This window comes from Poecilia mexicana, unplaced genomic scaffold (genome assembly GCF_051168715.1).
Source record: "Poecilia mexicana isolate PSO_F unplaced genomic scaffold, ASM5116871v1 scaffold_8, whole genome shotgun sequence".
Taxonomy (NCBI): Eukaryota; Metazoa; Chordata; class Actinopteri; order Cyprinodontiformes; family Poeciliidae; genus Poecilia; species Poecilia mexicana.
The window spans coordinates 28,263,855-28,276,591 of NW_028263377.1; the positions used below are offsets into that span (position 1 = coordinate 28,263,855).

General features: G+C 49.9%; 2 protein-coding genes across 2 annotated transcripts; both read left to right on the forward strand.

Moving 5' to 3' along the window:
- Nucleotides 1–2,405: 2,405 nt before the first annotated feature.
- On the forward strand, nucleotides 2,406–5,613 carry cdipt (CDP-diacylglycerol--inositol 3-phosphatidyltransferase (phosphatidylinositol synthase)). Its single transcript, XM_088007874.1, has 7 exons — nucleotides 2,406–2,557; nucleotides 2,769–3,070; nucleotides 3,781–3,915; nucleotides 3,985–4,138; nucleotides 4,221–4,302; nucleotides 4,387–4,468; nucleotides 4,689–5,613. Exons 2-7 carry the CDS (start codon nucleotides 3,028–3,030, stop codon nucleotides 4,820–4,822), a joined length of 630 nt encoding a protein of 209 aa, XP_087864000.1. The 5' UTR covers nucleotides 2,406–2,557; nucleotides 2,769–3,027; the 3' UTR covers nucleotides 4,823–5,613.
- Nucleotides 5,614–5,702: 89 nt separating this feature from the next.
- maza (MYC-associated zinc finger protein a (purine-binding transcription factor)) lies at nucleotides 5,703–11,996 on the forward strand. Its single transcript, XM_088007865.1, has 8 exons — nucleotides 5,703–7,209; nucleotides 7,924–8,068; nucleotides 8,164–8,537; nucleotides 8,619–8,875; nucleotides 8,959–9,022; nucleotides 9,114–9,285; nucleotides 9,477–9,842; nucleotides 10,840–11,996. The coding sequence occupies exons 1-7, from the start codon at nucleotides 7,177–7,179 to the stop codon at nucleotides 9,800–9,802; spliced, it is 1,371 nt and encodes a 456-aa protein (XP_087863991.1). The 5' UTR covers nucleotides 5,703–7,176; the 3' UTR covers nucleotides 9,803–9,842; nucleotides 10,840–11,996.
- The last annotated feature ends 741 nt before the right edge of the window (nucleotides 11,997–12,737 follow it).

Sequence of the window (12,737 nt, forward strand, 5' to 3'; positions counted from 1 at the left end):
ATAAATCCGTTACGTCGGGTTCTGGTACGATGAACCCAGTCGATGTGGCTGCATTTCCTGGTTCTTGTCCTGGTTCTCTGGTTCTGGTCCTGGTCCTGGTTCTGGTTCTATTTGTTCATGTTTGGTTTGGAAATGTGTTGATGTCCCTCAGTGAACCTCCGAGCCTGAGGAGGGAGCTGGAGAGCGGCTGGCCGACATGAGCGTTCATGAATCGGATCAACCTTGAGCTAAACGCTGCTCACTCAGCAGATATTTGAATATCCAACATCCAACTTGAAATCAACTTCACTGCGGTAGTTTTAACGGCACAAACCTGCACAAACAAAGGAGCCCACTTTGGTTTGTTTTGGAGCAAGGTGGGGGATGGTGACCTCTGGATGACCTAAAAAATCATTTTTAATATCTCAGAAACCAAACCTGCACAAACAGAGCACTAACCACTCAGACTATTTGTTGGATTTTTTGACATGGGTGGGGTGTCGGCTTCACTCAGCTCTGGCAGCTCTGTGGGATTTGACCCATTGAAGCTCCGTTCGAGCCTTTAGATCAGGCTCCATTTAAGTTCCTGTATTTTAAAACTGCAGAGAGTGAGCTATTTTTCCACTCTCTCTGTTGCTCCTCTTGTCTCAGAATATGAGCCGACGGCAGCTCAGCTGTGAGCAACCCTGCTTTTACTCCTCAAAGCATCACAAGCTCGTTCAGATCAAGGGAGCTATCTCTGGGGGGTTCTTATCCCCCTCCTCATAAATCTGAGACAGAAGCTGCTTCTCATCTTTTCTGCACTCTGTTGTTATGTGGCGCACACGTCCGCCCAGCGTCTTTCTGTGTGAGGCCATGTCACAGGCTTACACTTCTTCTGGATTGGATCCTCCAGAGAATCGGAGAGTCACTCCAGCAGAGGGATTTCATCCTCCACAGCTCTGCGTGAAGAAATGTCTGTGGAGGACATTTGCACAGCAGCTTCCTGGTCATCTCTGTGCTCATCTATTCGGTTTTACCTGTGTGATGTTTCCACGTTCTCTATGACCCATTCTGTCCTCAGAGTTCTGACAGAATAATTATTTTTGTCACGTTTATTTTACAAAGCATTTGAGAAAAACATGGCTGTCCAAAGTGCTGTATAATAAGTTACCTGTTCTGTTCATCGTTACACTGTTACAGTTCGTAACGTTCGCTGTTCCTGTTCACAGCAGCAGGTCTGGTTGTCTCAACCTTTCTGACCAGATGTTATTCTCTCTGGTCTTCTGCTGTATGGGAGGCCGGGACTCCAGACTGAGACTGTTTTTGTTCTATGCAGCAGATGCTTCATGGCGGTGGTCTGGATGGACCCAGTGAGGCATAGACTACATCCTGCTTCACCGTTAACCCACTAGCGATAGCTTTAAAGGGCGAAGCCTGTACTCATAGAATCTGGGTTACAATACATAATCAACGGTTTGTGCTCTAGTTATTATCATGACCTGGTCTGACCTCTGACCTTAACATTTTTAGAACCAAAACTATGGTGGCCATCTTTTCTGCATCAAGCTTGTGAAAATGAATCTGTTAAAAGTCCGTCCCTTCGTTTAGTACTACATTACCCATGATGCATCTGTTCGTTTTTGTAGTTCGAATTTCACGTAGATGAGCAAGTTATTTTCTGTGCTTCTGTGTGGCTCGGTGGCATAAAAATCCATCCACGGATAGCATCCACTATCGGTCCTTCCTTAATCCCGTGTGCATGAGACCTGTGTGCGTTTTTATTATGTAAGTATATATTTTTCCGCCCGATATTTGGGTTTATGTCAGTTATTAGCCCAGGAGGTGAAATTGGTGAAAATGTCATTTGTATTTTTATTGCATTTGACCGATAATTCATGTGTGGTGTTATGGTGCCCTCCAGTGGATTTCTGTGATACTACAGGTCATTTTCATCCTGCATCTATTTGTAGCCGCTTTGCCCGCATGGCTATTAATATGCACCTTTATTGTTTCTTCTGTTTCAGATAACCACACACACACACACACATACACATACACACAAAACCAAATATAACCACATCGTTCCCATCTCCTATCTCCTGTACCATCATCTCCCATGCTCTCTGCTATTATTCCATCAATAAACCTTCTAAGCTGCACCGGTGGAGTTGGCCTATTCCGTCTGACCGAGGAAGATTCAGTTGATGAGAAATCTGAAATTAGCGGATGTTAGACGCACACAGTCTTCTATAGAATCAACTTTCCTCCTGATATTATGAACACAATATATATTATGAAAGCAAAGCAGAACGCAGTGCTCAAAATAAAACATTTTTTAATTTGATTTTAATCCTCAGAAAATGAAAGTTTGACTTTAAACCGCTGGTATGTACAGTCGGTCCTCCGGATCCTGCTTGGTTTGGATCAAATGACTGCAGAATCTGCTGAACTTTGACCTGCTGAGGAGGGAAGTTCCCGCCACCAGGGACCGAACCGGAACACGCCCCTGGATTAAAGTCTTCAGCAAACTCAAGGTTCGATTTCCTAAGGTGAATCCGTCCCTGGATCAGAACCGCCCACGGAGCGACTGTAGCAAGTGTGTAAAAATGTTTACATTTCACCCCAAATCCATCCTCACTGTATATGTATATTTGTTTTTCTTAGTTTCTGAATTGTACTTTATTTTGGTGGAGGTGTTCGTGTCCCGCTGCCCTCAGTTCGCACCGAGCTGCGCTGTGGAGAGAGGTGTGTGTGGGAAAGCCAGAGCCCAAGAACTGGTATGCTGAAATTATCCTTGTTTTCAACAGAATGAACCTGCCCTACTGCTGCAAAACACCCCGGGTCCTCGTCTGCTGGTTCTTTTTTACCCATTACACACAACGCACAGTACATACAGCAGATGAGTCAGATGATGGCGGCTACAGGACCTTTATTCTGAAAGCACGCACCGGATGTACCAGCTTCCGTCCTTCTAGCCGAACCGAACTGTCAGCAGCAGAGGTCTCACCGCGGAATTGACCCAGACACGTGACAGGTTCGGATCAGGATCCGGGACCGAATTCCACGATGACCCAGGAAAATATTTTCCTCTTTGTTCCGAATTTAATCGGTGAGTTTTTTCCTCCATCAATTTAGCTTAGCATTATCCATTATGGCGGCGCCGCTCAGACCAGACTCAATTGAAAGAATGACAAATTTATAGACTCTGTGGTTCTGACCCGGTTCTGTTGCTATGACTTTTGGAATCGAAGCTTAAAAACCAAAAGAGTCACTAAAAATAATCGGACTTATTTTTATTCTGTTTTTAGTTGGTTGAAATAACATTTGTAGATCTTATGTTTTAAATATGAAGTCCCGGAAGTGGCTTTAAACTGTGACGAAATCTGAGTTTTAATAAGTTGTTATTGATCTGCTTGTTATTGATCTGCTTGTTATTGATCTGCTTACTCGGATCAATAACAATCTGGGCAACACGCTCCGTTCCAGTGTAAGGGCATGTTGGTGGTTCTGTACCACCTGACCCAAATCCATGCTGGTTCTGATGTTCTCCATTCTAACCATCTTTATTCTTCCATTGAGTTTTATGTGAAAGAAGCTAAGTGGATCAGAACCATAGAGGAAGGAACATGACTTATGGATCTGAACATTTCTTTTGTTAATAAAAAACTGAAAAGTGTGGCTTGCAGCAGTTATGACAGCTGTAAATGAACCTAGTTAAGGCTTCAGACTTTGTCTGATCAGAACCAGTCCAGATGTTGTGGTGCAGCAGCAGGTCAGAGAGGTTCTGGTTCTGTTTGAGGCATCCTAAGCTGTCTGCAGGTTACGCCCGTGTGGTTCTGGCGCTGCTGTCCTTCTACCTGATGCCCAGCAGTCCGTGGCCGGCCGTCTTCTGCTATCTGCTGAGCGCGCTGCTGGACGCCTTCGACGGCCACGCCGCACGGGCGCTGGACCAGGGTACGCACCGCCTCCAGGAACCCGGGCGTTCCCTCGGTGACCTCTGACCTCTAGGTGGTTTGCTTCCAGCCACCAAGTTTGGCGCCATGATGGACATGCTGACGGACCGCTGCGCCACCATGTGTCTGCTGGTCAACCTAGCGCTGCTTTACCCCTCCTACGCCTTCCTGTTCCAGCTCAGCATGAGCCTGGACATCGCCAGCCACTGGCTGCACCTGCACAGGTGAGTCTGCTGCCGCTGGGCCGGACTGGACCGGAACCGACCTGGTTCTGGTTCTGTTGACTTCAGTCTCCTTCCTCCTCAGCTCCACGGTGAAAGGCTCAGGAAGCCACAAAACCATCGACCTCTCTGGGAACCCGATCCTCCGGCTCTACTACACCTCCAAGGTCAGAACCGGACCGGACCGGGCCGCTGCGGCTCTCATGAGTCATGGTTACAGTCTGTTTCAGCCGGTTCTGGTTCTGTTTCAGCCAGTTCTGTTCGTGATGTGCGCTGGGAACGAACTCTTCTTCTGCCTGCTCTACATCCTGCATCATATCCAGAACCCGGCAGGTAGGCCCGCAGCATGACACCACCACCTCCAAGTGTCCCTATGTGTCTGGATTATTAATCTGATTATTAATCTGGGTTCTGTAATCCCTCCATAATCTCAGAACATTTTCTTCATTTGGAGCTCAAATTAAAGCGACCCACTTCCTGCTGCAGCGGTTCTGGGTCAGACTCAGAACCGGACCGACCCAATTTAATCCCCCCTTGGCCCCCCTCTCTGCAGGTTGGCTCCACCCCCTCCTCGCTCTCTGCGGCGCCGTCTCCCTCCTGAAGGCGGCCATCAGCGTTCTCCACCTGGTCACCGCCTCCCAGAACATGGCCGCCCTGGACGCCGCCGAGCGCGCCAAGAGGCTCTGAGCGGCCCGACGGACTCGGTACCGGTTCTGGTCCGGCCCGATTGAAACGCCTCATTCATGACCAAATTTCACAAAATCACAAATATTCCAGCTTTCTTGGTTGCTTAGCAACCAAATATTACAGATTAGAGAGAAAACATCCCATAATACTGGACTGGTCCGGTTCTGATCCGGTTCCGGTCCGGCTCTCATCATGTGATCCGGGTCGGGTGTCCAGCTCAGGCAGAACCAGCACATCCAGACTGGGTTCTCTGGTTCTGGTGGACCTGTTACCCGGGCCCGACTTGTTCTGAAGGTTCTGCAGAGTCCTGAACCGCCGGGCTTTGGGCCCACAGAACTTCAGCAGAATCAACAGAACCCGTCAGAACTTCATTCCTCCTGAACTCATCCGGGTCAAACTGGGCTCCGTTCTGGTTCTGGTCGGCTTAACGCTCTGATTCCTTTGATGTTGTGATGAAATGTTCAGTATTTGGTGTCCAGGAACCGGGCCGGTTCCGGACGCGTAGAACCGGGCCGGGTTCTGGAGCTTTTATTATGATGTAATTTATTATTATTATTATTATTATTGAGAAGTTCCAATAAAATCTGGAAACTCGCCGTTTCTCCAGAAAGAGGTTCTGGAGGCTCCAGAGGTTCTGGAGGCTCCAGAGGTTCTGGAGGTGGGTTCTGGGTTCTATTGGACCGGGTCATGTTGTCTTTGATGCACTTTGTGTTTTCATAGGAATTCTGGGAATCTGCTTCTTAATTTTTATTATTTGATGTGAAATGAGAATAAAGTTTTGCTGCAGCTGGTTTTGACCCGGTTCTATTCATTATTCAGAACTTTGTATGATTCCTGGTTCTGGTTTCAGTGAAACAGAACATACATTTACCAGAACCAGAACCGTTCCAACATCATTTTCCTCTAAATAAAATATTTAGAATCTCAACATGAAATGGTCCTGGAAGTGGAACCGCTCAGCTGGACCAGAACCAGCAGAACTCTCGACCCCGTTCCTCGAAGATTCTACTGGATCAGAACCAGAACCCAGCAGGTCCAGTACCTGTTCTGCCTTAGTTAAGCACAGCGGTTCTGAAGGTCCAAAAAGATGCAGAAGGTCCAGGTGGTTCTGATCCAGTCTGACTACAAGAATCAGCACCTCCCAACAGAACCGGTCCAAAACAGACCGCTGGATGCTGCGTCGCCAAGCAACCGGATGCTGCCAGAGCGTTGCCATGGAGAGGTCCACCTGATCAGAACCAAGACCGGTTCTGGACCCACCAGCCCTCCAGAACCAGCCAGGACCCGGTTCGGTCATCAGCAGCTCATCACCACTCAGCCTCTGGACCCTCCGAACCGCCCGCCAGGGATTACGGGTCACCGGAACCGGGTCGCCCATGCTGAGCGCTGAGCGGAACCGGCTATATTTGTCTCGCGCTCGGAGGAAAACAGGAAGTGGTTTATATTTCTAATTTTATTTTTTTATTTGTAGTTTTCCTGAAAACCTGAAACTACAAGAACATAGATCAAAAAGCTGCTCAGTAAAAGAATCGGGCTGGTTCCGGACGGACCTGCTGAACGCTCTCTGGCCCAAACAGAACCAGAACCTAGAATTGGGTTTTTCCTGTATGGAGTTCGGCGAGCCGCGCGACCAGGCGCCCACGTCACGCTCCGTCCAGCTGTTGCACCTGCGCGAATCGTTACCTTTAAGATGCTCGAGGGATAAAGCCTCGAACCGGACTCCATTGCAGCCCGGAGTTCGGCCAGCCCGTCCGGACCGGCCGGTTCGTCTCTGTTCCTGACCGACCGCTGCGGAGAGGTTCTGTCCGGCGCTGAGGACGGATTAGCGGCTGGGGCTTTCTGTCGGAGGAGAGCCACGGCATGAGACGGGGTCCGCGCGGAGGGAGCACGAGCCCAACCCTTTCCCTTTAAAGCGCCGACAGAGGGGGGAGAAGAGGAGATCAAAGAGGAGGGAGGAGGGAGCGAGAAAAAAACAGAAACACCTCCTCCAGACGCCGAGGCGGAGCCACGGACCGAGCCGGGCCGGGGCGCCGCTGAGCGGGGGAGGCGCAGCAGGAAACACCGAGGCTTGGCTCCTGCAGCGGAGGCCTACCCGGAAGATCCGAATAAGACTAACCCGAAAAGGTCTGCAGAACAGAACCGAGCCGGTCCAACTGCCCGGTGCCTCCAGGCTGCAGCTGTTTGTATTAAAATGCACCAACCATCACTGGGCCTTAGCGCACCGCAGAACCGAGCCCTGCTGGACTCTCTGAGCTGTCAGTGAGCAGGAGCCACCAGGCCCCATAAGCGGTACCAGAACATTTCTCCCTGGGTTCCGGGCCCTCCTCCTCCCTCCCCTCTCTGCGGCCCTCAGGATGGACACTTCCTGGAGCAACTTCCTCTTCCAGGTAGGTGTTGATCCGGGTGCAGGGGGTCAGGGGCCACAGAGGGGTCAGGGGGGATCTGCAGGTGAGCTTCAGAGGTCCACCAGGTCCTGTGATGAACCGGGTCCTGTTCGGACCACCATAGCTCAGCTGTCCAGTCCATCAGAACCATTATCCAGAGTCTAACAGGGTGACAGCAAGTTGGACTTTCCCCGACCCAGTTCTGGTCTATTTTTACAGAATCCCAGTTTCACTTTGAGGATGTTTCCCTAGAACATTCAGCTCAGAGTAGTGATGGTTCTGACTGGGTAGAACATCCAGAACTTTCTGGGTTTAGACAGATTGTCTATCCAGTCGCAAGTCTTTATGACTGCTGGAGGACTTCCTGGTTTCTGTCCAATCAGAGAGGAGGAAGACACCTCTGATTCTGGAGAAACTGGACCTGGAGGTTCTGTTGAACACACAGCAGAACCAAAACCATGGAAACCCAGCAGGATGTTCTGATGCTGCCGAGTCAGGAATAACTGATTGAAAAGGAGAGAATCACCATAGCAACCAGTTATTACTAAAGGGCTACTGGGGGGCGGGGCTAACTTTGAGACTAAACGCCTACTTTTCAAAATAAGAGTCTGACTCCATCTGAGTAGATCATGTGACCTCTGGAGCAACCTGATTGGTTAATCTGATGCAGAGGATTCTGGGAAACAGAGCTGCAGATTAATCCAGATGTTCTTGCAGCCAACCCAGACCCAACCCGAGACGCCGCTTCAGGCCGACATGCTGCCGGACCTGACCGGGTCGGCCCAGAGTCCCCCAGCAGAACACATCGTGACGCCCCCGTCCACTGTTGACACGGCCGCCCTGAGCGAGGAGCCGCTGCCAGGTGAGCAGAAACAGAATCTGGACCGGACCTTCCTGCGGGTCAGGTTCTGGAGCTCAGAACCTGACCCATGTCTGTCTCACCGTCCCGCCTGTCAGTCAAGCCGCTGCCCAAGCCGACCAGGCCTGCCCACATCTGCTCCACCTGCAACAAGGAGTTCAAGAACAGCTACAACCTGCGACGCCACCAGTCCGTCCACACGGGCGTCAAGATGAAGGACCGCGCAGCGCGGGACAAGGAGGACGGCGCCAAGGCGGGCCGGCTGGAGAAGACCACCATCCCTCTGTCCCTGCTCCAGCTCACGCTGCCGGCCCAGCCGCTGCCCCCGGCCGGCGCCCCGGACGCCCTCGCCCCGCTCGCCGGCCAGGACGCCCAGCCGCTCTCCGTCTCCATCGCCCCAGCAACCGTCACCATGGCTGCTCCCCCTCAGCCCATCCAGGCAGCCATTGTTGTGGTGGGCTCCATGGAGCAGGTGGGTCAGCTGGTTCCGAAGGTCTGAATGCCGGTTCTGAACTTCCTTATGACATGGGCTTCCTTTGTTCCGTCCACACAGAATCCCAGTCCCAGCCCGGTTCCGAACCCCAATCAGGTGAGGAAGAACCATGCCTGTGAGGCGTGCGGGAAGGCCTTCCGGGACGTGTACCACCTGAACCGGCACCGGCTGTCCCACTCGGACGAGAAGCCGTACTCCTGCCCCGTCTGCCAGCAGCGCTTCAAGAGGAAGGACCGCATGAGCTACCACGTCCGCTCGCACCAGGGCGGTGTGGAGAAGCCCTACATCTGTCCGCACTGCTCCAAGGCCTTCTCCAGGTAGGACCGCCTCTCCAGAACCCAGAACCCAACCCGCAACCATCCTACCGTTAATCACTTCCCTGTCTATCTGTCTGTTGCAGACCGGATCACCTCAACAGCCACGTCCGACAGGTCCACTCCACCGAGAGGCCCTTCAAATGCACGGTAGGTCTTCCAAGGGTTCCGCTGAGGTGGTCTAGAACCCGACTAACCTGACAAACGGTACCAGCCACCATCTCTAATGTGTTTTCTGCAGACGTGTACGTCAGCGTTTGCCACGCGGGACCGCCTCCGTGCGCACCTGATCCGCCACGAGGAGAAGGTGCCATGTCACATCTGCGGGAAGCTGCTGTCGGCGGCGTACATCACTGATCACATGAGGGTCCACAACCAGTCGCAGCACCACTCCTGCCACCTCTGCAACCGCAGTAAGATGCAGCTTCACGTGCACGCTCATGCATGCATCCCTCGGTAACCAGGCGTGTATCAGTCCGCTGCGGAAAGTAGACCCACCTTGACCTTTTCTGCCTGGTTCTGGCTTCGGGACAGCTCCAGATCCTCATCTTTTCTGGATTTGTTGAAAGCTGTGCAGAGTTCTGAAGATCTGGTTTTGTTGCAGGTTTCACCACCCTCACCTACCTGCGGGTCCACGCTCAGAAGCACCACGGCCAGGAGTGGAAGGAGAGCGGCGGGGCGCGGGGGGCCTTTGGCGGGGCCGGCGCCGGCGGTGTGCTGCTCTGCCAGCTCTGCGGGGTCCAGTGTAAGACGGCCACGCAGCTCCAGGGTCACATGGGCACCCACGCCCAGCAGGGCGACCCGGCCCCCAACCAGACCAGCGCTGAGCCCGTCGGCACCACCAGCGCCACCGTCACCGTGGCCAGCCCGCTGCCGGTGGGGCTGCTGGTCACCGACTGTTCCAGCATCGGCCCCCCGCCCCACAGTTAGCACGGCGGGGGCGGGGGGGCAGGGCCAGCAGTGCTGCCAGGTGAGGTCAGGGGAGGTCATGAGGGGTCATGAGGTTTTGGGGGTCAGGTCAACCTTCTGGTTCTCTTGTGTTGGTTTCAGAGACATTGATTCCAGGTGAGTTGCAGACGCTCAGTCCAACTATGCAGGACAAAGTATTCACATCCCTGAACCTCCAGAGGAACCATTTGGGTTCTGGTTCTCCAAACTCCCATTCATCAGCAAAGTTATTGAAAAAGCTTCAACAGTTAAACAGCTTCCTAACGATAACCAACCGCTTTGACTCCTTCCAATCTGGTTATAGTTAGTTATAGATCCAGATAGATCCAGAGTTACAGATCTAGAGAACCTCATCCAGGCGTTTATCTTCAGTCGCATTGTTTCCTGCAGCAGCGTCTTCACAGGTCTGACCACCAAATCGATCCTCCAGCTGCAGCTGATCCAGAAGCTGCTGCTGCTGTTCTGACTAGAACCAGGAAGACGGAGACATAACACCAGATCTACAGTCCTACAGCTGTAGCTCAGAGAACAGACTGTAAAATCCTGTTAGTTTATAAATCACTGGACGGTTTAGCACCACAACACATTAAAGATCTGCTGCTGTATCAACCTGCCAGACCCCTCAGATCTTCTGGTTCTGGTTCTGCTCTGCATCCAGAACCAGAACCAAACGAGTAGAAGCAGCATTCAGCTTCTATGCACCACAAATCTGGAACAAACTAACAGAAAACTGAGAAACAGCAGAAACACTGACTTCCTTTAAATCCAGACTGAAACCCTCCTGGTTAGTTTTATTTGAATCGAGATCAATTTATCGACTTAATGTCTCGTTTTATTGTTGATTCTCTGCTGCATGACTTTGTTTCTGTGTTTATGATGTAAAGCTCTTTGAAAAGCCTGCTGCTGACATGAGCTGTACAGATAAGATTTGATTGATTGATTGATTCTGTCCCATCAGAACCACCATAGGATCCAACATGGCTCCGTGTTCCTGACAGCTTCCTGTTTTTCCTTTCCAGGTTTTTCCGGGCCTGGACCAGTAGAACCTTTCTGCTTCTCACCCGCCTCTGAGACTCACAGACTGAACCCGGATCAGAACCTGGTCCAGGTGCAGAACCTCTGTTGGCTATGGAAGTGTATTTTTATTCTCATCTCCATGGTAACCAGTCAGCTGCCATCTCCAGAACCTCTGCTGGTTCTGCTGTTTTAACCCATTTATGCTCCATCTGTCAGTGTTTGATTCTGATGAAATGGACCGGACTTCTACTCAGAACTCCCAGTTTGCCTTTGTTGGAGCAGGAGACGCTCAGGAGCGAGGTTCTGCCGGGCCGGGCCTCCGAACCTCTGGTTTGGTGTAAATTCTCCAGAAGTGGGACGCGAGGCGATCTTTGACCTTCAGTGACTTTCTGCCATGTTCTTTGGTGATTCTTCTTCTGTGGTCGTGTTCATTGATCCATTGATTGATTGTAACTGATTATTATCACTGGATTAACCTGCAGTCGGTGCAACGCTGTGGCTCCGAGCTGAACGGACAGAACCAGCTGGATTCACGTCATCTATTTAACCCTCTGCGTGATTAGACTGGACCTCTGCAGGCGGCTGGATCAGAACCAGAATAGCAAATGATCAGAAACAGCATCCAGTTTAGTTTTATGGAAGCCTCTAACTGCAGGAGCTGCTGCTGTTCTCCTTTAAATCAGTAAAATATTTTAATTTTAATGAGATTATAAAACTCTTTGAGACCAAAAAGAATCTTGTTTTTTACCTGAATTTTAGATTTAGCCTATTTAATCTAAAACTAATATGTAAAGATAAATAGTTTTATATTTGGCAATAAAATAAAAACTCATGAGAAAATATAAAACTAGTTATTGAGTTAAAAATCTCTTCATGTCGATTTATAAATCTCATAACGAAACGTAAAACTTCCTGTAATTAAATATCAATCTAGTTATTATGAGATATAAAACTTTTAGTTGACACAATAAACCTGTAATAAGAAGAAATCTCCTTACTCTCAGATTTAGTTCAAATGAGATTAAAACTCTGGGTTATAATTTTTATTGAATTAATTTATCAGCTCTGGCAGTTAAACGCTTCCATGAAGAATGTCATTATTTGTGAGGTTTTATTACTTTTTGCCAATAAAGGTTTGTTTACATGTGTTAAAGGAAAATATTGAGGGATTAGGAGCAGTGATGGCATAGTTATTTTGAAAAGGTAACTTTAATCGGATTACTGATCACTCCTTGAAAAAATAACTTAGATTACTGACTACTTGATTTGGAAAGTAACTAAGTTACATTAAAAGTAACTTTTTAGTTACTTTCAGCAGCTGCTGACAACACTCTGCCACCTGTGAAAATTACTTTGATCTTTGCCAAAACATAATTGCAAGTTATTTTATATCGGGGATCTCAAACTCAATTTATCCAGGGGCCACTGGAGGCAGAGTCTGGGTGTGACAAAAGTTAGGCTGCGTTCACACTGCAGCCTGAATTCCGATTTTTTGTCAAATCAGATTTTTTTTCGCCGGGCCGTTCACACTGCCAGTAAATGCGACCTGTATGTTTTCTGCAGTCTGAACGGGCAAACGACCTGAAAGTGTCCCGCATGCGCAGTAGAGGGCGCCATAGCGTCAGCGTTCTCAGTGTTCTGCCAACCGCCATGAAAAGAAGAAGTGCTCAGTGTTTGCGGAAGTAAACATGGAGGCTAATGGTGGAGCTTAGCTTACATATTTGAAGTTGTTGTCCAACCGGAGCAGCATATTAACAACTTAATCCTCATTATAGTCCGTCATAGTTGTTTTTCTTCCCACTTGCCCATATCAGGACGCAGAATTTGTAGAGTATCGGTGACGTTCAGTTCGGATGGAAGCGGCCTGGAGGTTAGGTCACATCTGATTCGGCTGTGGATC